Source organism: Bos indicus, chromosome 9 (assembly GCF_029378745.1).
Source record: "Bos indicus isolate NIAB-ARS_2022 breed Sahiwal x Tharparkar chromosome 9, NIAB-ARS_B.indTharparkar_mat_pri_1.0, whole genome shotgun sequence".
NCBI classification, from domain to species: domain Eukaryota; kingdom Metazoa; phylum Chordata; class Mammalia; order Artiodactyla; family Bovidae; genus Bos; species Bos indicus.
This window is the reverse complement of record NC_091768.1, coordinates 11,828,635-11,854,707: the sequence shown is the minus strand read 5'-3', so window position 1 is coordinate 11,854,707 and position 26,073 is coordinate 11,828,635. Positions and strand designations below refer to the sequence as shown.

The 26,073-nt window shown below is 40.9% G+C and overlaps 1 protein-coding gene across 41 annotated transcripts in view; it reads right to left on the bottom strand.

The window, feature by feature from the left end:
- RIMS1 (regulating synaptic membrane exocytosis 1) overlaps window positions 1–26,073 on the bottom strand; it is a 606,383-nt gene that overhangs the window by 6,509 nt on the left and 573,801 nt on the right. For all 41 annotated transcript variants that reach the window (XM_070795691.1, XM_070795693.1, XM_070795713.1 and 38 more), the window contains 2 exons: window positions 6,393–6,531; window positions 2,054–2,166 (listed from right to left, as the gene is read on the bottom strand). In XM_070795691.1, coding sequence (XP_070651792.1) covers window positions 2,054–2,166; window positions 6,393–6,531 — 252 coding nt within the window. The remainder of the gene's footprint in view (window positions 1–2,053; window positions 2,167–6,392; window positions 6,532–26,073) is intronic.

Here is a 26,073-nt window from a genome sequence, read left to right as displayed (position 1 = left end):
TATCTCTAAATATCATATTCATAAGATACCTTCCTTTTTTCAGTAATAGATATTATTATTCACCTCTACTTTTGCTTTCTCTGTCTTCCTGTCCCCTGTATACACTTGACATTTTCTGTCATGCTGTTCTCCCAATATTAATATTTATATTATGATTATGCAATATTGTAGTTAAGTACAATGGAATATTGTGATTACTTCTCATTTCCTGGACACTCTTCCTTTTCTCTACGCCCACTTAAGTGTGTTTTAAAAAGTACTTGCTTACATTTTTATGTATTTTTATGCTAATTCAACCCCTCACTCTGTCCTGCTTGTCTAGTTCTTCTACAAAATCAAACACACTAGGTTTTCTATAGATTTAGCTTAAGAATCTGACAGGCTGCAATTTGGACAGGTTGCTTTTAAAGCAGTAGCTGTTTTCTTAGATTTTCCTTCACTGCCATTCTGGGCATCCTATCCATTTCTCTCTTGTACAAAAGCATTAATTTACTGAATTTCATGCTCCTCCTTTTTAGTTCACAATTTTTAAGTTCACTTAGTTCATTTTGTTGAAGCACGTCCTCCAACAGGTTTCTGAATGATGCTGAGTATTAGGAAAGTGTTTTGAGGCCCTTTGTGTCTGCACATATGTTAGTTCTAGCCTCAGATTTACTAGATGACTTGGCTGGCTATTGTACTCCATGTTGGAAATAAATTGTTAATCAGAATTTTGAAGACAATGCTCATCTTCTGGATTCCACTATTACTACTGAAGAGTCCAGTGAGAATCAGATTTTTAATAGTTTGGATACAATTATTTTGCGTCTTAGGAAAGCTATGGGATTTTCTATCAATATCTGGTACTATAAAATGACATAATATTGTTTTTGTGTTTGAAATATTCTCATGATTTTGCTGACTACTCTGTGGGTCCTTTCAAGCTAGAATCTCATGCCTTTCAGGAAGATATTTATTGCACATGTTACATATAATTTTCTCCATTTATCACCTCTTATAATCTTCATTTATGGTATTTTTGTTAGTAGAAGTTTTTTGATTTATCTGGCTTTGGTTTGGAAATTCTTTCTCACTCCAAGAGTATAGAAACATTAAGTGTTTTCAGGATTTATTAATGTCTTTCTTCACCTCCTGTGTCTCTTTTACAGTTGACTCCAAAATACTACTTTTTTGAGTTCTGAAGTAGGGAGGCAATTTCATGAATTTTTCTGCATAACAATACACTCACACCAACATTCTTGATCAACTGATCTATTGATTTTTCCATGCTATAACATGCTACCCTTCTCCTACATTTGGATATACTGTAGACATTACATTGACAGAATTTCGATAATTCAAAGATATGTGACGAACTTTATTCATTTTCCATTACATGTCAAGTTGTTGCTGTTGTTTAGTCGTGTTCGACTCTGAGATCCCATGAACTAACTGCAGCACACCAGACTTCCCTGTCCTTCACTATCTCGCTGAGTTTGTTCAAACTCATATCCATTGAGTCAGTAATGCCATCCAACCATCTCATCCTCTGTCACCCCTTCTCTTGCCCTCAATCCTTCCCAGAATCAGGATCTTTTCCAGTGATCTTTTCAGGATCTTTTCACATCAGATGGCCAATGTATTGGAACTTCAGCTTCAGCACCAGTCCTTCCAATGAATATTCAGGGTTGATTTCCTTTAGGATGGACTGGTTTGATCTCCTAGATATCCAAGGGACTCTCACGAGTCTTCTCCAGCACCACAGTTTGAAGGCATTAATTTTTGGTGCTCAGTTTTCTGGAACTTTTTTACGTTCCAGCTCTCACATTCGTACATGACTACTGGAAAAACCATAGCTTTGACTATACAGACCTTTGTCAGCAAAGTTAGGAAAATGCATTGGAAATATGTATCAAGTTAGAAAAATGCATTAGAACTTAGAATAGTCATTTGAAACCAGCAGCAGTTGAGATAAAGTATTCTTCTCACTTGTATTATCAATGCTATTATGCTACTTTAAATAATCTTGTCAACCGTGAAACACTCATTTTCTTTCAGGAAAAATTATTCTTACCCATTGCAGGGGTAGCAAGGGTTTGGCGGCCAACAAGCTGGGCTGGTCCCAATCCATCAAGAAAATCACTGAATTGACTATCTGCGCCTAGTCTCACTCCAGGAAATATTAAACTATTGGCAAAAGGACAAAAACAAAACATTAGATCTCCTAGAACTCTTTTCATTACTTTCCATTAGAATACAGTTCTGAACATGAATCAAACAGTACTTGGGTAACTGGTTTACTTACTGATTCTTTGCATTTCCTCTGAACCAAGCATATGAGGCTCAGTGCTGAACAAGAAAAGATCTACCCTATCAATTTACAGAATATTCAGCAGAGTTCCCTGTGCTACACAGTAGGTACTTGTTGGTTATCCACTTTAAACACAGCAGAGGGTACATGTCGATCCTGAACTCCCAGTATATCCCTCCCTCCCATTCACCTGAAACTAACACAATATTGTTAATCAACTCTACTCCAATATAAAATAAAAAAGAAGATCTGATGCTGAGGAGGGCTTAATTAAAGTTTTTAATGTAGTAAGTTTTGGGCACATTTTACAAGTCCCTACATAAATGTATGACTAACATAAGATATAAGATGTGATATTTTATGTCATGATCTACTTAAATAGTTGCTCACAAGCATTAAGTAACATTAAAGTGCTAAATTTTAAGAAACATTTAACAATTTCTTAAATAAATATTATTTGCAATATTCAGTTCAGTTCAGTCACTCAGTCGTGTCTGACTCTTTGCAACCCAATGGACTGCAGCATGCCAGGCCTCCCTATCTATCACCAACTCTCAGAGTTTGCTCAAACTCATGTCCATTGAGTTGGTGATGCCATCCAACCATCTCATCCTCTGTCATTCCCTTCTCCTCCGGCCTTCAATCTACGCAGCATCAGGGTCTTTTCTAAGGAGTCAGTTCTTTGCGTCAGCTGGTCTAAGTATTGGAATGTCAGCTTCAGCATCAGTCCTTCTAATGAATATTCAAGACTGATTTCCATTAAGATTGACTGATTTGATCATCATGCAGTCCAAGGGACTCTCAAGAGTGTTCTCCAACACCACAGTTCAAAAGCATCATTTCTTTGGCACTCAGCTTTCTTTATAGTCTAACTCTCACATCCATACATGACTACTGGAAAAACCATAACTTTGTCTAGACAGACTTTAGTTGGCAAAGTAATGTCTCTGTTTTTTAATATGCTATCTAGGTTGGTCATAACTTCCCTTCCAAGGAACAAGCGTCTTTTAATTTCATGGCTGCATTCACCATCTGCAGTGATTCTGGAGCCCCCCAAAATAAAATCTTTCACTGTTTCCATCATTTCCCCATCTATTTGCCATGAAGTGATGGGACCAGACGCAATGATCTTTGTTTTCAGTATGTTGAGCTTTAAGCCAACATTTTCACTCTCCTCTTTCACTTTCATCAAGAGGCTCTTTAGTTCCTCTTTGCTTTCTGCCATAAGCGTGGTATCATCTGCATATCTGAGGTTATTGATATTTCCCTGGAAATCTTGATTCCAGCTTGTGCTTCATCCAGCCCAGCATTTCACAGGATGTACTCTGCATAGAAGTTAAATAAGCAAGGTCACAATATATAGCCTTTCCCGATTTGGAACCAGTCTGTTGTTCCATGTCCAGTTCTAACTGTTGCTTCCTGACCTGCATACAGTTTTCTCAGGAGGCAGGTCAGGTGGTCTGGTATTCCCATATTTTTCAGAATTTTCCACAGTTTGTTGTGATCCACACAGCCAAAGACTTTGGCATAGTCAATAAAGCAGAAATACATATTTTTCTGGAACTCTCTTGCTTTTTCGATGATCCGATGGATGTTGGCAATTTGATCTCTGGGTCCTGTGCGTTTTCTAAATCCAGCTTGAACACCTGGAAGTTCATGGTTCATGTTCTGTGGAAGCCTGGCTTGGAGAATTTTGAGCATTACTTTGCTAGCATGTGAGGTGAGCGCAACTGTGTGGTAATGTGAGCATTCTTTGGCATTGCCTTTCTTTGGGATTGGAATGAAAACTGACCTTATCCAGTCCTGTGGCCACTGCTGACTTTTCCAAATTTGCTGGCATACTGAGTGCTGCACTTTCATGGCATCATCTTTTAGGATCTGAAATAGCTCATCTGGAATTCCATCACCTCCACTAGCTTTGTTCACAGTGATGCTTCCTAATGCCCACTTGACTTTGCATTCCAGGATGTGGCTCTAGCTGAGTGATCACAGCATTGTGGTTATCTGGGTCATGAAGATCTTTTTTACAGTTCTGTGTATTTATGCCACCTTTTCTTAATATCTTCTGCTTCTGTTAGGTCCATAGCATTTCTGTCCTTTATTGTGCCCATCTTTGCATGAAATGTTCTCTTGGTATCTCTAATTTGTAATATTGAATAAATATTATTTGAAAACAGATTCTTATTACAAAACAAAATGCTTAATTTTTTCAGTTTTGAATGAATTAACATCTTGAATACATTTATATGTCATATATGAGATTTGTATTTAAATGCAAATATGTTTAATTTAATTTAAATTAAATGCAAAAACGTTTGTCTGTTTCTCATCATGCCTGACTGAAGCCCCAGGCTATATCTTTGCCCAGAGCAGGGACTGTGCTCTTGTTACCTGATGTGTCCAGGGTAACAAGAACCAGGCTGTTCACATAGTTAAACTTCGATATGTAATTTTTTGGAATAACAATTTTGTATAAGGGTCGATCTTTTCCAGTGTGGTAGTGAAGGACAGGGAAGCCTGGCATGCTGCTGTCCGTGGGGATGCAAAGAGTTAAACTCGACTGAGTGCCCGAACAACATCAACCATGCGCTTTCATACATATTATTTGTTCATAATCAAAGGGATTTGACAGAGCATCGATTATTATTCTATCCAGAGACCATAAAATAAATCCGTGAGACATTAAGTGGCTTATCCATGGTGGAAGTATTACTAGATTTGTCAATTAAAAAAAAATTTTATTGGAGTATAGTTGATTTACAATGCTGTGTTAGTTTCTGCTGTAGAGCAAAGTGAATCAGTTATATGTATCTGGAAATAGACATATGTCCACCCTCTTTAATATTCTTTTCCCCATAGGCCATTACAGAGAGTTGAGTAGAGTTCCTTGTGCTATACTCTAGGTTCCTATTAGTTATTATCTATCTATCTATATATAGGAGTGTATTTGTTAATTCCAATCTACACTTGTTGATTTTTATATCAGAAAACAGTGTCTCCAGTTTTTTATTTGCTCATTGCTTCATAATACTTCAACAAATATTGGTATTTTGTCAGCAAACTTAACTCCTAAACTTCATGCCTTCTGATTTTTGTTCCTGGCTGTATCTTGCTGGGGGAATGCATATCCATCATTGGATCAAATAAAGGGACTCACTACTTTCAGGAATGGGAAACAATATCATGAACATTAACTTGGCAGAATTTATTTTATTTTCTGAACCAAATTAAAAATGCCAGTAAAATAAAATAAATTATTAATAATGAATGGGTAAAAGATATTTGCATGGTAATACATAATTATAGAAAACTTGTACACGGTAAATCCCCAAGTAACCCATTGCAGGATAATACTTAATTATTTGTAAAATCTATCACCTCAGTAACCTGTCAACTATCAAACTATCAATCAGTAAAACCATTATTTCAGTTTCACCAGAAAAATTCTCAAGCATAAGAAAAGTGTAGATTTTGTATAAAAAAATCACACCAAGTAAAAAAAAAAAACAAAAATCTAGTTATATTTTTCCCCAATTAATCAATTTCAAGATTAATGAAAACGCTTTCATCAGAAAAATAACTAAGTAGGTAGATCCTGGGCATTTTTCCTAAGGTGAAAATGAAATGGTGATGTTTTAAAAATAAGAAAAATAAGTTGCTATTATAAGAATGTTAGACTTCCAACAACTTGAATCCCAAAATAGTTTGGAGAAAAGCAGGAATATGGACAATTAGCTTCATACTTCTATGTTCTAATTCAGATTTTTGCAACTGGGCCAGATGACGAATTTCCCATGTGAAAGAAGCCAGTAAATGTGGCATTTCTACCATAAGCCTCTGGTCATGGACTTTTCTGAGCCTTTCTGGATAACAAAAAACCAGTTATCCATGTTAACCCGCCATTTCCTCATCCCTTTGAGAGGTCTGAGTGACCAGGGGCGGAGATGTGTCTGTGTCTGTATCCTAAAAGGTCAGGCTGTTTAAAGTGGGTGGTTGAACTCCCAGTTGTACAAAGCAACTGCAGGGTAACGGGGGCCTTGTTACCCGCCCTGTGACTCGGGACTCTCGGCTCCAGGCCTCGTGCATGTGCTGATCCACTTACTTTCCCTCGGAGCTGTAGCTGTTGATGCTGCCGTCCGTGGACTCCCGGCTTGGCTGCCTCACCATCTTCCTCATCTCAGCTGCCATTCCTGTCTCAGTGCTTCTCTGGATGGTGCTTTTCAACTTCTTGTGGCCTGACTCTGGCAGGAGAGAGTAAAAGCAACTCTAAGTTTCTTTCTTTTTTTTTTTTTTCAGACAGTTTCCCTGGATATGGACTCTGCAAGTACAATCGTTAATTATGCAATAATTCAAGTTTTACTCACAAAAATAATGTCTAAGAGAATACTCTGATAAATTGATCTCTTTGCTACAGGATGCTCTGGCTAAGGAGGCAGCAGTAGAAGGCAGACCACTGCCCAGTTTCAGAGACCACCTGACTCCCAGTGAGCCAAAATGCATCCCTGTATTGTGGCTGCTCAAGTCGTCAGCTTCAGTGAAAAACTGGATTTTGCACTGAACTGTTCTGTGGAAGCTAACAGGTTTCTTCTAATCTGGAAGGTTCCAACTGCATGGAGACAGATCTGAATGACTGGGAATGTCTACAGAAGAGGCACTTGGAACCCAGCATGGAAAATACCACTGTTTTGGTACAGCCAGCTATCCACAATCCTCATAAAAGGAAAAAAAAAAAAAAAAAAAGCAGCATTTTATTCAATGTTTTCTGTAACACTTTAACATACAGGATCTCATCTGAGATAGCACAGAGGTTACCCACATAGGGCTCATTACCGGTTATGTTTCCAGTTGTTAGAGGTGCTTTCACAGAATACATTTTAGAGGTTGAAATGCTAATGAAAGGGTAGGAATCTGTTTGATCTTATTGTTTCTAACTTGCCCTCTACAAGAGCAATGTGTGCTCCTACCAACCGTCACATGGATGCGTCTCTTTTCCCACCTATGGCTCTAGATTCTCCACCTGTGCTGCTCCTGGTTTCTGTCCCACCCACTGGACTCAAGGCAGGGACATCCCCTATGGCAGTGATGGCTGCCATTAGCTTAGTTTGGGTGTTTATGTGTGTCCTGTGGCTCCCTCTTAGACGTCACTCTTGTATTAAGTCACCACGTAAAGCAACATTTCATCCCTGCATGCCTATCAGCACCACACCGCCTGAGAGCAAGAGGCAGCCCCCATGGCATGTTACTCAAGTGAGCCAGCCAGAATCCTGACAAACATTTACCCCAGGCATCCCGAGGCAATGAACAAAGGTAGAACACCAAATTCTACTGAAAATAATGAGATTCATAGCTAGAATAATGAAAGCAAACTTTATATGTAAATGGAAGGGAGGATGCTGGGAACTAGAGAGAAATAGTTAAGAGGATCAGCCACAAGGATCTTTTCATTAAGGTGTTAATTTATCCACCCAGTCAGCATTCCTTCCATCCATTCAACCTTCCTTTTATTCATCCATCCACACTTTCATCCATTCATTCCTCCATCTGTCCATCCTTCTTCCATCCATCCATCCATCCATCCTTCCTTCCCTCCATGCATGCATCTATCCATCCCTAGCCCCATCCATGCATCTATGCTTCCCTCCTTTATTCTATCCATCCATCCTTCCCTCCTTCCAACCATCTTTCCTCCATCCTTCCATCTATCGTTCCCTCCATCCATTCTTCCTTCCCTCCCTCTTTCCATCCCTTCCTCCATCCATCCCTCCATCCAAGAAATATTTACTAAATACCAGCCAGGTGTCCCACACTGTTCTAGGTTCTGGGTAAACACTGCCAAATGACAAATTTCCTGTCATGGAGCTTACATGCATGTATTACACAAGAAAGGCAATTAACAAGTCAACAAATACGTAACAGGTCCGGTAACAACTGCTATGGATAAAAACAGGCAAGAGAAGGGGATGGAGATTGATGGAGCTGAGCAGCGGCTTTATAAAAAAGGGGTCAGGGTCTCATCAAACATCGATCTGGAGGATATGAGGGGACCGGGCGGTGGCCCCCAAAGCTGGGTTGGTCCAGGTGGCTGTGCTGGGGAGGCTGTGAGTGATGTCGGTCTGGTCATCAGCCCCCAGTCCACAGGTTTCCTCTGTGACGTTTCCAGTGCTGATGCTGACTCCAGCCAGGAGGCTCTGTGTGCCTGGCTGTCCGGATGACGGAGGTACTACCAGAGCCTGGCTTCTCCCGCTTCTCCTAACGCCTGCTACAGGTGCTTGTAGTGACATATGTGTTTGATGAACGAAAAGAAAACATTTAAAAGTTAAGAGTTCTTTATCAATTTGTATTTTTCAAGTTTTTCTCAAAGAGGGGTATGTCTACAGGGTGTCCCCAAATACTTACAGCAGTATTAAACCTCCAAAGCTTCCAAAATAAATCTAAGTGCTACACACTTCGCAAAAACATCATGTAAGAGGTCGGTTATTGAACTTTCTTTTATACTTACTTAACTTTGTGAGTTTGGGTAATATATTTTTCATTTTAGAGGTTTTGTTTCAAGCCTTCTAAAGAGGGCGATCATGGACCGATGTCTCACTCATGTTAAGAAATATTCAACACAGAGTTTTGATGCACTCACAACTGTATAAAGGCCCAGGTAACAGCTGGATAAGCAATTCTAGCTCTGAATCTTTCTGATTTATATTCAAAGGGCTCTCATATTATCTGGAATGTAAAGGTTCGAAGGATCAGAGTTTTACAGACGTGGAAACTGTACACAAGAGAAGTATAATTCATGCAACAAGTAACTGTCCAGCATTTGAACTGGTCTTCACCTTTTCTGCATGCTGGTGATAGAGCAGTGAATGCAACCAACATGACCTCTGCCCGCTGGAGCTTACATTTTAGTGGGAACGATGGCTTCTTCAGTATCCCCCCCTCATTAGCCTGGAAGCTAGATGAGAAACCTGATTTTCTGAACCTCAGTCTTGTGATCATTCCATTATACCACAGTGTAGGAAAACACAGAGTCTGATCTGATTGACTTTACAAACAAAACAAAAGTTTAGCTATAGATATTTTCATGTATGCATTTTCATATGGGCTTACAAATTCATTTGAAAACATTGAAAAAATCACACATATTCTATACAAGTGTATATAATTATCTGTATTCATCCCTCTGTGCCATAATTGGAGTCAGAAATGGTAACCCATTCCAGTATTCTTGCCTGGAAAATCCAATGGACAGAGGACCCCAATGGGCTGCAGTCCATGGGGTCACAAAATCAGACATGACTGAGCTACTGAGCATACATGCTATAATTACAGAATAAATATGTTACATATATGACATTTTTAATACCAATATAATGTATTAAATCACTAAATATTACAAAATACTATTATGCCTATTAAAGATACCCTCAGTATTTAATAATTACTTGTATCCACTGAAGAATCATTAACCCGAGAAAGACGTGAAGTCTACTGGCAGATGATGTCATGAGACCTTTGACCTGAAACCCTGTCCCAAGTACTATACAAAGAACAAAAGGATTAGAGAACTAGTATATTTTAATATTCTACATTCACAGACATGTAAAAGTTAGTAAAATCCATAATATTGGGGGGGGGCAATACTATACTCATGCTTTGGAAAAATAGACATACTTACATAGAATATTCCAAAATGTGTCCTACTTATATATGAACTTTCACTTTTCATATTTAGAAATGCTGCATTTAGAAACAACCTATGGATGTATTAGTTCATTCTGCAAATGCTTCTTAAGCATCAAAGGCCTATAATTTGATAGTCTGATAGCATTCTAGGTGTCAAAGCCACATAAGTAATAGGAAAGCACATCCAGTAACAGCTAGAGCAAGTCAGGGAACATGATGATTCTGGACAAATATCATATATGGCTTATATGTGGAATGGGAAAAACGATATAAATAAACTTACTTACAAACAGACTCACAGACATAGAAGACAAATTTATGGTTGCCAAAGGGGAAAGGGCAGGGGGAGAAAGAAATCAGGAGTTTGAGATTAATACATACAGTACTATATACTAATAAAACTGATAATTAATGAGGATCTGTGGAACGCTCCTCAATGTTAAGCAGCATGGAGAGGAGGGGAGTTTGGGGGAGAATGGATACATGTATATCTATCACCGAGTCTCTTGGCTGTTCACCTGAAATATCACAACATTGTCAATCAGCTATATACCAACACAAAATAAAAAGCTAAAAAAATTACCTGCTGTATAGTATTTGGAACTGGATTCAATATCTTGCATATTGTGTTCAATATATTGTATACTGTATCATATATCTTGTATATTGTATTCAATATCTTGTAAGAACCTACTCTTTACCAAAGGGAAAAGAATCTGAAGAATAGATAGATAGATAGATAACTCAATCATTTTGCTGTACACCTGAGATTAATATGACATTGTAAATCATCTGTATTTCAGCTTAAAAATAAACAAAGATAATATAAACGGAAAAATAATGACTTTAGATTCTGGATCAGTTCAGTTGCTCAGTCATGTCTTACTCTTAACAACCCCACTGACTGCACCATGCCAGGCTTCCTTGTCCCTCACCACTTCCTGGAGCTTGCTCAAACTTATGTGATGCCATCCAACCATCTCATCTTCTGTCGTCCCCTTCTCCTCCTGTCTTCAATCTTTCCCAGCATCAGGGGCTTTTCCAATGAATCAGTTCTTCGCATCAGGTGGCCAAAGTCTTGGAGTTTCGGCTTCAGCATCAGTTCTTCCAAAGAATATTCAGGACTGATTTCCTTTAGGATGGACTGGATGGATCTCCTTGCAGTCCAAGGGACTCTCAAGAGTCATCTCCAACACTACAGTTCAAAAGCATCAGTTCTTTGGTGCTCAATTTTCTTTTTTCTTTTTTTTTATGTTTTATATTCAACATATTTATTAATAGCCTTGACAGTTTTTCTATAACAAAACTTTAAATTTATTTTAATCTTCTTGTCTCAAAAGAATCTAAGTTTTAAACACATTTCTTCTTGTTTCAATCACCATTACAATTACAATTGCATGCAATATATCAATAGACACAAAAGTGTTTGTACTAAATTGCTTCGTTAAGACGTATCAGTGCATGAATTTCATGGACAGAATTTAGCATCAACTCTACTCATATTTTTCACTTTGGCAGATGTGAGCAGTTCATAGTTAAATAAAGAATAGAGAAAGTTATGTTATTGTATTGTTATTTGGTCATTGTGTCCCAATTCTTTGTGATCCCTGTGAACTGAAGCTTGCCATGCTCTGGCAAAACCATAGCTTTGACTAGATGGACCTCTGTCAGCAAGGTAATGTCAGTTCTTTTTAATATACTGTCTAGTTTTATCACAGCTTTTCTTCCAAGGAACAAGCATCTTTTAACTTCATGGCTACAGTCACCATCTGCAGTGATTTTGGAGCCCAAGAAAATAAAGTCTGTCACTGTTTCCATTGTTTCCCCATCTATTTGCCATGAAGTGATGGGACCGGATGCGATGATCTTAGTTTTTTGAATGTTGAGTTTTAAGCCAGATTTTTCACTCTCCTCTTTCACTTTCATCAAGAGACTCTTTAGTTCCTCTTTGCTTTCTGCCATAAGAGTTGTGTCATCTGCATATATGAGGTTATTGTATTACTCCTAGCAATCTTAATTCCAGCTTGTGCTTCATCCAGCCCGGTATTTCGCATGATGTATATGGCATATAGTTAAATAAGCAGGGTGACAATATACAGCCTTGACGTACTCCTTTCCCGATTTGGAACCAGTCTGTTGTTCCATGTCTGGTTCTAACTGATGCTTCTTGACCAGCATACAGATTTCTCAGGAGGCAGTTAAAGTGGTCTGGTATTCTCAACTCTGGTATTCCCAACTCTTTAAGAAATTTCCACAGTTTGTCGTGATCCACACAATCAAAGGCTTTGGCATAGTCAATAAAGCAGAAGGATATGTTTTTCTTGAACTCCCCTGCTTTTTCTATGATCCAACAGATGTTGCCAATTTGATCTCTGGTTCCTCTGTATTTTCTAAATCCAGCCTGGACCTCTGGAAGTTCACGGTTCAAGGTTCATGGACATTTTGAAGCCTGGCTTGGAGAATTTTGAGCATTACTTTGCTGGCATGTGAGATGAGTGCAATTGTGCGGTAGTTTGAGCATTCTCTGGCATTGCCTTTCTTTGGAATTAGAATGAAAACTGACATTTTCCAGTCCCATGTCCACTGCTGACTTTTGCAACTTTGCTGACATATTGAGTGCAGCACTTTCACAGCATCATCTTTCAGGATTTGAAACAGCTCAACTGGAATTCCATCTGAATATCATCTAGATACTGGATAGCATCACAGAAAAATGAAGAAGAGCCTGCCTGCGTTGAGAGAGTTCCTTTTGATCAGTTGGGCAGGGCAGGTGACTTGTAGACAAGAAGGCTGCCAAGCAAGGGTCTGGGGGAAGGCCAGTCCAGGCAGAGGAGCAAGAGGCAGACCCCGAGGAGGGCCAAGCCTGCCCTGGCGGGTCTGAGACTATGCACAAGGAGAGGAGGAGATGGAGAGGCTCAGGCTCTGCTGGGTGCCTACCTGGACTCTGTGCTTGAGTGTTGGGGAACCCAGGGAAGGGTCCCATTCTGATCTCCCCTCTCACAGGGTCACCGAGCCACTGTGTGGGGCTGAGCTCCTGGAGTAGAAGTGGAGGAGGTGGGGAAGCTCTCCTCCCTGAGGAGGGAAATCGAGACTACGTTCGGAGAGCAGCAGGGCAGATCAGTGGGGAGAGGCTTTGAGCTTCTCTTGCAGTGTAGCTGACACGTGTCCTGTTCATTCATGTGCAAGTGGCTCAGAAAAACAGGAGAAATCAGGAACTTTCAGGTTTTCAGTTAGGATAACCAGTTGGAGGGGCTTCCCTGGTAGCTCAGTAGTGACGAATCTGCCTGCCAGTATAGTAGATGCGGGTTTGATGCCTGGGTCGGGAAGATCCCCTGGAGAAGGAAATGACAACGTACTCCAGTCTTCTTACCTGGGAAATCCCATGGTTGGAGGAGCCTGTTGGACCACAGTCCATGGGTGGTCTGAGTGACTAAACACCAACAACTAGTTGGATGACAGTGTCACTTACTGGGAGGGGAACTCGTGGGTGGTAGAAATTCTGGGTTCTCCAGTGGATGGAAGAGGAGCTTGTGCAATAGCTGTGTGGAGAGTAAAGTAGGAAGAAGATGTAGGATCAGGACCAGAGGGTCAGGTTGCGGCCAGAGAGGTGGGAGATGGGCAGACAGGACACATTGGCAGGCAGACGGGATGGAGATGTAGGGTACCAGTTTGACCTCCAGGGAACACAGAGAGATACACAGGGGAGTTGGAGCGGAGCCCAGGATGTTTTCACATTTGAAGGTCTAGAAGAAAATCGAGGCAGCTAAGGGGTCTCCATGGGAAGACCTTTTCAGGAGAAAAAGAGGTAAGCGTCATGCTGCAGAAATCAGAAGAATATGGTATTTCAGGAAGTAAGATAATTAACTGTTGATTACTACTTAGAATTTTAGTAAGAAGCAGACCTGTAGAGTGGATGACAGGGCTGCCTCCATGGCAGCACTGATTTCGAGGGGAGCTGGGGACCAGTCAGAAGAGAGAACCAGAGATGAGGAGGCAGAGAGGCTCCAGGACCATTTCCAAAAGGTTTGCAGTGACTGAGAGAGTATTTGGAGAGTCACACATGATGAGGGCAGGTTGTCTATTTTTTAAGATGTTAGAGATCTATGCAGATGGGAATCCATAAATGCATAGAGTGAAGCACAACAGTGTCAGGTGTAATATCATGGGTTGGAGAGGTGGATAAAGATAAATAATGTCCAAAAAATCACCGTCCAATCAATGCAGTATCTAACCATCAAATGAAAAGTCAATCCCATCCAGCAACTGGAAATATCAGTAAGAGAATATAAACTAATGGATTAAAAATTTGAATTCAAAAGATAAGTACAATAATGTCTTTCTTATCAACTCATAGAAAGAACAGAGGAAGTGCTTCAGTTTGGTTGTCTTGAAAGTAACAACTGAGCTCAGTGATAAGATTCATTTTGTTTATATGTACAGTGGCAAAATTCAGTTGTTTTTAAACAGAAATGTTGTTGTGGTTAATGTGGCCCATTTTGTTTATTCATTCCTTTATTAACTTATTCAAGGAAATTGTCCCTGAATGTTTCGGGCTAGTGCTGTGTATGTACACTTGGAAAGGAAAGAGTCCCTGATTCCAGGCAGCTCACGGCCTTGGAGGAGGGACGGGCATGTACTGATCCTGAAGAGTCAGTGCAACACGGAGGATTTATATGTATTGAGCTTCAGGTTTTTATCTAATGTAATGCTACTAACACAGAGAGAAGACAGAGCAAGAGAGAGAGAACGGTTTAGACAGTGAGGGGTCTGCTGCTTGCCCCGCCACTAAATGAGCAGTAACCTGGCAGAATCAGGAAGTGAGAAATGCAAAACTTCTCTTCGTTCACTTTTGTCAGTTCCTCAAGAGAATTCTGAGTCTATGTGTGTCTGTGTGTGCTAGGCACTCAGTCATGTCCAACTCTGTGTGACTGCATGGACTGTAGCCCACCAGGCCTTTCTGTTCATGGGATTCTCTAGGCAAGAATACTGGAGTGGGTTGCCATTCCCTTCCCCAGGGGATCTTCCTGACTCTGACTCAGGGATCAAACCCGGATCTTCTGCATTGCAGGAGGATTTTTTTTTTTTTTTTTACTGTCAGAGCCACTAGGAGGCCCTCCAGAGTTTATGATGACCTCTAATAAAATATATTGCCTAAACGCAAACCAATCACTTTATCTAGTGTGTAAACAGAGCAGCAGCAAAACAGTCTAACTGATGGGACTGGACTCCCTGAGACACTACAGGTTGATACCCAAGGGATTTTCAAAGGCAATTTTAACTCTGTGCAGATGGTGAAGAGGCATTTGTATTTCATGCCAGGAGAACATCATATATAAAGATCTCAAGTGAGGGGCAGCATGGTCTCTTAAAGTGGGCACATTTCCAAGTTGACTCGTTAACCTCAAGTTGACACTGTGAGTGGTGAGTGCAGAGAGGGAGTTCTCTACATGACCTCTGACCTGATGCTCTCCAGATGCATGGTTATGTACCACCTGGGTGGCTGTGGCTGCTGTATGACTACTGATGCTGTTCTTACTGGCATCAAACTCTTGGCCCCCCAGGGCCACACAGAGCTGTGTGTACTCTGTACTGTGCACAATACAACACAGATCTCTAGTGATCATTTTTTACAAGAAAAGACCCAGCAGTTCTCCTGTTGCTGTCAGACGCTTCCAATGTTGTGGCAACCACACAGTCGGAAAACATTTATTAGGCAGTCTGTTCCAACGGTGCCACAGTGGAGTTTCTGGGTATTTTTAAACAAACAAAAATGTTCCTTTTGTGCTGGGCCAAGGTTCTTGAATATACCTCACCCCACTCCAGATAAGTACAACTTGTAAAAGTTTCATAAGTCTGAAGAATATTTTTAGAACACCGCATGAGAGTTCTTGCACTTTTATGGTTTCCCTCATTCATTCTCTGGTTTAATCCTACAAGCCATAAAGTTTACAGTTTTCCCATTTTCCAAAGAGGTTTATAATGAAAGATACACAATGGTCAAGAAGCTAAAAATAGAATCGTTAGGAATACTTTTTGTGAGATGGATGGAATAAGTGCCCTTAATAATATTTTCAGAATTCTTTCAGTCTTTCCCGGTGATGTAGTGATGCTTGTTTGTTTGTTTGCTTTAAACATGCAGGATCGTAGTTCCCTGAGCAGGGACTGAACTCATGTAGCCTCCACTGGGAGCTCAGAGTCCTAACCACTGAACAACCAGGGAAAGACCCTGGCTATGCTTTCTTTGGAGAAGGAAATGGCAACCCACTCCAGTGTTCTTGCTTGGAGAATCCCAAGGACGGGGGAGCCTGGTGGGCTGCCGTCTATGGGGTCGCACAGAGTCGGACACGACTGAAACAACTTAGCAGCAGCAGCAGCATGCTTTCTTATTTCACTACAGTAACCTGAAGGTTGTTATGGTGCTTCCTTTGCTGCTGTGTGCTCTGCAAACATGGCTTTAGAAGGTCAATGCTGACCCCTGACCTCTGCTTTTCAGCCTAACCATGACTATAAATGGCTCCCTGGTGAGAAGCTGGCATCCTGCCGAGTGCCTGGAATGCCTGCAGTCAGACCATGTCGGTTCCCTCACACACACTGAGTTTTCCAGGAAAATGTTTGTTACTGTGACCTCAGAGCTTCCCAAGTAGTGCAGTGTTAAAAGAATCTGCCTGCCAATGAAGGAGACGTGGGTTCAGTCCCTGGGTCAGGAAGATCCCCTGGAGGAGGAAATGGCTGTGCACCCACTCCATTATTCTTGCCTGAGAAATCCCACCTCCAAGCCAAGGGCAGACGCTTCAGAGGAACCACCCATGCCCACATCACGATCGTGGACACCTAGCCCCTAGAACTGTGAGAGGATAAACTACTGCTATTCCAACCACCCAGTCAGTGATATTTTGTCATGCAGCCTGAGCAAACCAATATATCTAGGGAGTGGATATTATATACGGTCGTCTTCTTGTTTAATAAATGTGATGCATACAAGTTAAAGCACCTGGGGATCAATGACAACCGACATGTTCTGAGGATGAGATTAAGCCCCCAATCCTGGGATGGACTTATTTCAGCTTGACTTGATTAAAAAGTGCTCTAAAGCATGACATGGAGATATCTAAAGTGTTTATTAACAACTCAATGTTCAGAAAATAAGGCCTCAGATATATTTGCAACCTGACAAGGGATTAACCTCCGAAGCATACAAACAGCTCAAATAGCTCAAAAACAAAACAAAACAAAACAGAAGATCTAACTAGAAACTTCTCCAAAGAAGACATACAGTTGGACAAAAAGCACATGTAAATATGCTCAACATCACTAATTATTAGCGAAATGCAAATGAAAACTGCAGTGAGGTGCCACCTCACATCAGTCAGGATGGCCATCATTTAAAAGTCCACAAACAATAAATGCTAGAGAGGCTGTGCAGAGAAGGGAACCTTTCTACACTGCTGATGGGAATGCAAGGGGGTGCAGCCACTGTGGAAAACAGAATGAAGGTGCTTTAAAAAACTAAAAACAGAGCCACCATGTGATCCAGCAATTCCACTCTTGGGCATACCTCCAGAGAAGACCATACTTTGAAAAGATATATGCATCCTAAGTTCATTGCAGCACTATGTACAATAGCCAAGACATGGAAACAAAGTAGATGTCCCTCAAGAGATGAATGGATAAAGAAGCTGTGATATATATACGAGCTTGAATGCGTTCTAAGTTGCTTCAGTTGTGTCTGACTCTTTGTGACCCTATGGTCTAGCCTGCAGGCCTCCTGTGTCCATGGGATTCTCCAGGCAAGAATATTGAAGTGGGTTGCCATTACCTCCTCCAGGAGATCTTCCCCACCCAGAGATCGAACCTGAGTTTCCTGTGCTACCAGCCAATTCCTTACCCACTGAGCAGCCAAAGATATATGTACAAGGGATATATATACTCAGCCATAAAAAAAGAATGAAATAATGCCAATTTTTGCAGCAACATGGACGAACCTAGGGATTATCATACTAAGTGAAGTATGTCAGACAGAGACAAGTATTTTATGATATCACTTACGTATGGAGTCTAAAAAAATGATACGAGTGAAGTTATATACAAAACAGCAACAGACTCACAGACACAGACAACAAACTTACGGTTATCAGGGGGAAAGGTGGGGAGGGATAAATTGGGAGGATGAGATTAACATATAAACACTACTATATCCTTTGGTTGGGAAGATCCCCTGGAGAAAGGAAATGGCAACCCACTGCAGTATTCTTGCCTGGAAAATCCCATGGACAGAGAAGCCTGGTGGGTACAGTCTATCAGGATGCAAACAGTCAGACATGATTTAGCAACTAAACAGTAGCAAAAAATAGCATATATAAAATAGATAAACAATAAGGACCTATTGCACAGAACAGGGAATTCTATTCCAATATTCTGTAATAATATAAATTAGAAAAGAATGTGAAAAAGAATAGATATACGTATATGTATAACCGAATCAGTTTGCAGTACACCTGAAACTAACACAATATTATAAATCAAGTGGGTTCAGAAAAGCACTGTTTATAATAGCCAGGACATGGAAGCAACCTAGATGTCCATCAGCAGATGAATGGATAAGAAAGCTATGGTACATATACACAATGGAGTATTACTCAGCCATTAAAAAGAATACATTTGAATTAGTCCTAATGAAGTGGATGAAACTGGAGCCTATTATACAGAGTGAAGTAAGCCAGAAAGAAAAACACCAATACAGTATACTAACGCATATATACGGAATTTAGAAAGATGGTAACAATAACCCTGTGTACGAGACAGCAAAAGAGACACTGATGTATAGATCAGTCTTATGGACTCTGTGGGAGAGGGAGAGGGTGGGAAGATTTGGGAGAATGGCATTGAAACATGTAAAATATCATGTATGAAACGAGATGCCAGACCAGGTTCGATGCACGATACTGGATGCTTGGGGCTAGTGCACTGGGACGACCCAGAGGGATGGTATGGGGAGGGAGGAGGGAGGAGGGTTCAGGATGGGGAACACATGTATACCTGTGGTGGATTCATTTTGATATTTGGCAAAACTAATACAATTATGTAAAGTTTTAAAATAAAATAAAATTTAAAAAAAAAGAACAAAAAAAAAAAAAAAAAGAAAATAAGGCCTCAGATTTGTTTTCCCAGGAGTAAAACATACCACATTTATGTCACATATATTTTTTTTAACTCTTCTTTGTTCTAAATTAACACCTTAATTGAAACTGTATTTCACTCACTGAGTGTAAACTTAGAATAGCTCCTTAATTATATGACATTCTGACTGTAAAAGTAAAACAATACTTCAGGCTGAAAGCTACAAAAAACAAATGTTTTATTGCATGTTTTAGGTTTTCTTTTTAAAAAAATGTTTAAACCAAGTTATTACTATTTAGATGGGAATACCAGACCATCTTACCTGTCTCCTGAGAAACCTGTATGTGGGTCAGGAAGCAACAGTTGGAACCCTCTGTGGAATAACTGATTGGTTCAGGATCGAGAAAGGAGTACGACAGGGCTGTCTGCTGCACCCTGTTTGTTTAATGTATACACTGAGCACATAATGAGAAATTCAGGGCTGGATGAGTTACAAGCTGGAAACAAGATAGGTGGGAGAAACATCAACCTCAGGTATGCAGATGGTACCACTCTAATGGCAGAAACTGAAGATGAACTAAAGAGCCTTTTGATAAGGGTGAAGGAGGAGAGTGAAAGAGCTGGCTTAAAACTCAATATTAGAAAAGATCATGGCATCTGGCCCCATTAAACTGAAAGTGAAAAAGAAAGTGAAATTCATGTCACTCCGTTGTGTCCGACTCTTTGCGACCCCATCGACTGCAGCCTACCAGGATCCTCTGCCCATGGGATTTTCCAGGCAGGAGTACTGGAGTGGGGTGCCATTTCCTTCTCCAGGGGATCTTCCCAACTCAGGGATTGAAGCCAAGTCTGGCCCCATTACTTCATGGCAAATAGAAGGGAAAAAAATGGAAGTAGTGACAGATTTCCTCTTTTGGGGATCTAAAATCACTGCAGATGACTGCAGCCATCGAATCATAAGACGTTTGCTTCTTGGCAGGAAAGCAATGACAAACCTATACCGTGTGTTGAAAAGCAGAGACAATACTCTGCCAAAAAAGGTCCATATAGCCAAGGCTATGGTCCTCCCAGTGGTCATGTAAGGTTGTAAGGGCTATACTGTAAAGAAGGCAAAGCACCAAAGAATTGAATCCTTCAAATTGTGGTGCTGGGGAAGACTCCTGAGAGTCCCTTGGACTGAAAGGAGATCAAGCCAGCCAATCTTGAGGGAGATCAACCCTGAATACTCATTGGAAGGACTGATGCTGAAGCTGAAACTCCAGTATTTTGGTCATCTGATGCAAAAAGCTGACTTATTAGAAAGGTCCCTTATACTGGGAAAGATTGAGGGGCAGAAGAAGTGGGTGTCAAAGGATGAGATGGCTGGATGGCATCACTGATGTAATGTACATGAACTTGGGCAAACTTTGGGAGATGGTGAGGGACAGAGAGACCTGGTGTGCTGCAGTCCATGGGGTCACAGAGTCGGGACATAACCGGGCAACTGAACAACAATAATTACTATTTAGGGAATCTTTTTTTTTTTTCCAATTTGAAAAGGCAGCCTAATACACTCAGTGTTGGCTGGATAGGAAGTGGTTTGAGGGCCTTCCGTGGGATCAGAGCCTGTGATTCATCCCAGCCCCATCTGTGTTAGTTCTGAGTCTGCAGGTGGCTCACTTTGTCTCTCTGTGCCTCACTTTCCTTGTCTATGAAATGGGAGCTTGCCTTGAGCAGGAATGAAAAGATCGTGCTTCTGAACTTACCTCCCGCTACAATGTGAGATCTCAAAGTGTTTTGCATAGATTGGGTCTCCAAGTAGAATAACACTAATTTCCCATGCTCAACTCAAAGCACATCTTTCTGTATCTTTCACATATTTATCTCAAAATGCTCTTCGGAATCAAGTTTAAGTGGCAACAGAGCACAGAGACTTTTCTTTTTTTTTTTTCCAATTTATCTGATATTTTATTCATCCTTTCTCCCATTTCAACAGCCATGTTCCTTTTAAGACTTCTCAAAGGACCTGTGCTGCTGTTGCTTTTCAGTCACTAAGTCACATCTGGCTCTTTGTGACCCCGTGGAGTTCAGCATGCCTGACTTCTCTGTCCTCCACTATCTCCTGAACTATTAAAAATTCCAACATATGGAGGCTGAACAACACGCTGCTGAATAACCCACAAATTACAGAAGAAATCAAAAAAGAAATCAAAATTTGCATAGAAACGAATGAAAATGAAAACACAACAACCCAAAACCTGTGGGACACTGTAAAAGCAGTGCTAAGGGGAAGGTTCATAGAAATACAGGCACACCTCAAGAAACAAGAAAAAAGTCAAATAAATGACCTAACTCTACACCTAAAGCAACTAGAAAAGGAAGAAATGAAGAACCCCAGGGTTAGTAGAAGGAAAGAAATCTTAAAAATTAGGGCAGAAATAAATGCAAAAGAAATAAAAGAGACCATAGCAAAAATCAACAAAGCCAAAAGCTGGTTCTTTGAAAGGATAAATAAAATTGACAAACCATTAGCCAGACTCATCAAGAAACAAAGGGAGAAAAATCAAATCAATAAAATTAGAAATGAAAATGGAGAGATCACAACAGACAACACAGACATACAAAGGATCATAAGAGACTACTATCAACAATTATATGCCAATAAAATGGAGCACAGAGACTTTTCATGTCCTGGGTATCCATACTTACCCTTTTCTCTAGTGATAGAACTTCCCTCATCCTCCCAGCTAAGGGCTGACCACATTGCCCATCCCATCTCCACTGTGAATGGCATAGGGATGTGATAGCAGGTGCTGCAGCAGCCACTTTGTGCCTCAGGATGCAAGCATATGTTGAAGCTGGCAGAGCCCGGGTCCCTGATGTGTTGCAGTTGTTATGCCAGCCCCAGAAGAGATGGTCTACCTGCACTACTCTGTGAGGGTCTTGATTAAGCCACTCTATTTTTGAGTGTCTTGTTACAGTAGCCTAATCTGTACCATGGTACATAGGATTATAAATAAAATGTAGAGTGGATTTTAAAAATATAATACTATTTTTGTGAAGAGTGCACTCAATTCTCTGACTTTAGATCTGAGAATTGAGTTACTGAATTGATTGGCAACACTTTCCTATTTAGAAAATAGAAGGCTCCTCTTCTATTTTCAGCAGAGTTAGAAACTTTTCTTCTCTGTGTTGTCTCAAGAAAATGGGATTAGAAGGGGAGACTCTAGCAATAACTGATTCAATACATAGAGGGGTCCTTTCTAAGTTATAAGTCCTCGGTTTGTAACTGTTAAGTGACATTAGGTATGTGGCTCTTTTCCTGTTTAATGTTCTATAATCTGCACATATGAAGTTCCTCATTATTGTGTAGCAATGACCTGCTGCACTGGTCATTATGGGAAGAAAACAGTATGGGGTCACAAATTACATGAGTAAATTTCTTTCCAGATTCTATAAAACAAAGTAGGTTCTCTGCTTCTTACTACATCCCTTCAAACCAACTGGATGGATTTTCATCAAAATCAGGATAGTCTGATTTGAAATATGAGCTATGTAGCACAAGTGGAGTTCTTTTTAGGGATTTCAGAGACCAGCAGGGTGACTTTAAAGAGATGGGCAGGAGTTCTTGACAGAGTCTGAGTCAGGGGTACACTGATCTGGGAGAGTCACCCATGACCAAGAGGGACCCACGTTGAAATGCAAGGTCACAGCATCAGGCACCCAAAATAGTGAGTGATGGGGACAATCACACAGTCTCCTCTTTGGGGAGCCAGTCTAGCTTGAACCGGCCCCTGAGCAGGAATTAACTGTATTCAGGCTTATGCTCTTCCCAATCCACACTGCAGAGTCAAGCGGCGTGTGTGACTGTGCATCTCTGTACTGAGGGAGAGCACAGTCATCACAGAATGACCCACAAGGTAATTACTCAAAGGACGGGATACACACTGTCCAGAGAAACAGGACGAAACGAAACGGGCCTGGCCAACTTTTAAAGGCCAAGTTCATGTGAAGAGGACTCTGAGATTCCCTCCTACCTCTTTGGTTAGGCACATTAATCACGCTGGCGTTACCCATCATTCCCGAACAGATGGGATGGATATAAAGAATCTGTATGTAAAACAAAATTTGACAAAGATCACACTACAAAATGAGTTAATCCATACAGTTTAAAAGAATGTATGATACTCTAGGAATCTCTAGATCATCTCTGGATGGAAGATCATCTCTGGAGGACCATTAAATCCTCCTCTCCTGCGTTCTGGGGCCTGGCTCAGTCCCTCCTGTGGCTGTATTCTTGCAGAGAGAATGGAGACTCTCCCTCCCCAGGGACCAGGAGGGTGTCCAGAGGGTTTGCCCACCTAGAGCCTGTGGGCTGGCTTCTACACGAAGCCTCCGAGATCTTTGGAGCCTATAATTTCCCACCCAGAGGTCCCAATCCCACATCCAGGGCCAGCCTGTATGTCTCTCTCCTAACGATGAACAGCACCACCGATGTACACACCCCAAAGTCCAAGTGGGAGCAGGCAGGGCTCCTTGAGGTGCTTTGCAGAGCCAGCAGCTGGGAACAGAAGGGGGCAGGTGGTGGGTCCCAGAAGACGGTGGGGGTGTGTCACAGTCAAGCACGGAGCTCCCAGCAGTCAGAATTCTAAGTTGAAACTTGACCTCTTTGGTGTTGGCAAACGTTTTTTGTCAAGGTAGGAAACTAAAATAAAATTTAGCATTTTCTTAGCTTGGTTTGTAACCGTTAAGTGACATCAGGTATGTGGGGTTCTGTTTTTTTGAACAGGCCCAAGTCTAGCGTTTCTCATGGATGAAACTATCTCATGCTTCATAATATAAGGAAAATCCTATTTTGATTCACTTGAAGGATTATCATTAGAAAAATATCTACTGGGTTTTTTTTTTTTTTTTTTTTTTTTTTGAGCTTTGATCAGACTTTGGAAAACTTATGATCAATTCTGATGATAAACACCCAGGGAAGGACAGTGTGGCCACAGCATCCTGCTCTCTTTCAAGGTTTTACTAAACTTTCCATCAATTCAGGAAACTTGGAGATCAAGAAAGAAGGTGACAGGCAGTCACTACAGTCAGTGATCATGGGTGTGTGTCTCTCTGAAGGCTCACTGCTCTGTCCCTCTGGTTGGTGGTCTCCATAATGTTGAGATCCTGGGGCCACAAAACCTACAGATCCAGAGAGAACACTCCACATGGAAACTCATGGCACGAGAGCAGGGCAGCAGCACTTACACTTTGCAGAGTAAAACAGGACGTGCCAGCACCTACCGTAATGTCTGATTTATAATCCTCAAGTAATTGGATGTTACTCTACAGATTTTTAATAGTATGCCAAAGCATTATTTGCTAAGATCTGATTAAGCAAAGAATTCAAAGAAAACTGGGGTACTGGGATCAATATTTTTGAAGCCATAAAATTGGAAAATTGTCATCTTTAAGTCCAAACTTTTTAAGAGAAAGTTAACTCAGAGGTGGCAGCAGCCATCTCTTTGCTTTTGCATTTATAAAACTACAAGGTAAGAAATACAGGTGGTCAAAGAGACATCTTTACTACTGGTAGCTTTTAAAAATAATCCAGTTTCCATTTTATTAATAAGGACATTGAGAACTTCATTAGTCCATGGGATATTTTCAGTGCAGTGGCAAAGAAGACAAATCAACTGGCAAACTTCCAGGGGATCAGTAGCCAGGAAATACTGTAGGAATCTCATACAGGTGGCAAGTTAATTACAAAACTATCCATCCTCATTACCCTATCCTACCCAAGCCTTACCTGACCCATAGACCTGCACCCAAACATCAGAAATTTTATGTGTCACTACACAGGAAGCAAAATCCACCATGAGAGAGTATGAGCAGCTTGAGGTGGCTCTAATCTTCTGCAATACTATTATCTGGAAATGTTTCAGTCTGTTATATCATAAAGTGAACAAAGTGTTAGCTGCTCAGTTGTGTCACATTCTTTGTGATCTCATGGACAGTAGCCCGCCAGGCTCCTCTGTCCAAGGGATTCTCCAGGCAAGAATACTGGAGTGGGTTGTCATTCCCTTCTCCAGAGGATCTTTCTGACCCAGGGATAGAACCTGGGTCGTCTGCATTGCAGGCAGTTTCTTTACCATCTAAGCCACCAGGGAAGCAAGATCTTTCCAACCCAGGGATCGAACCCAGGTCTTCCTCATTACAGGCAGATTCTTTACCATCAGAGCTACCAGGGTAGGACCCTGTTCTGTAATAACTGGAGGTTTATTTAGATTTCTGTTTACTTACCGTATCGTTAGCTTAAATTCTAACACCTATTTTAGAGGATGGGAATAAAAATTTTTTAAAAAGTAGTTATATCTATTTACTGAATGATCATAAAGGTAATTTATGTTTTAAGAGGTAAAATATACCAATATTACAAATAGGCATGGAAGGAGTTAAGTTAGTTGATTCAAGAGAAAAATCTTCAGATTCCAAGTGGAAAGAGAAGAGTGAATTATTCACCAGGAATAGGCAGAGGGAGGCCGAGGAAGAGAAAGCAACTGTCCTGGGCCAAAAAAAAAAAAGACCACAAGAGTGAGGGTGGCTGTCTGCACAGCGGATTCTGAGCAGCTGGTCCTTGTAAAGCAAACCACTCCGGCTGGCAGGGAGATCAAACTGAGCCTTGGAGAATGAGCCAAACAGGCAGCAAATGGGCAAGTTAAGTAAACAGTGGTAATTGGAGGACTGGCCACACAGGTCTTGGGAGTAATTTGGGGTCTGGCTGTGCCCAGTGATGAGAGTCCATGAGTGACAGGAATGCTGCGTGCACACAAATAGGTCCACTCGGGTCACTGGGAACCTGCTGGCTGCTCTCCACTGACTGTGGTTAGAATGTATTAAATACCATAGGACATCACTTATACGTGGACTCTGAAATACAACACAAGTGAACTTCTCTACAAAACAGAAACAGACTCAGAGACATGGTGAACAGATGTGTGGTTGCTACAGGGGGATTGGGTAGAGGA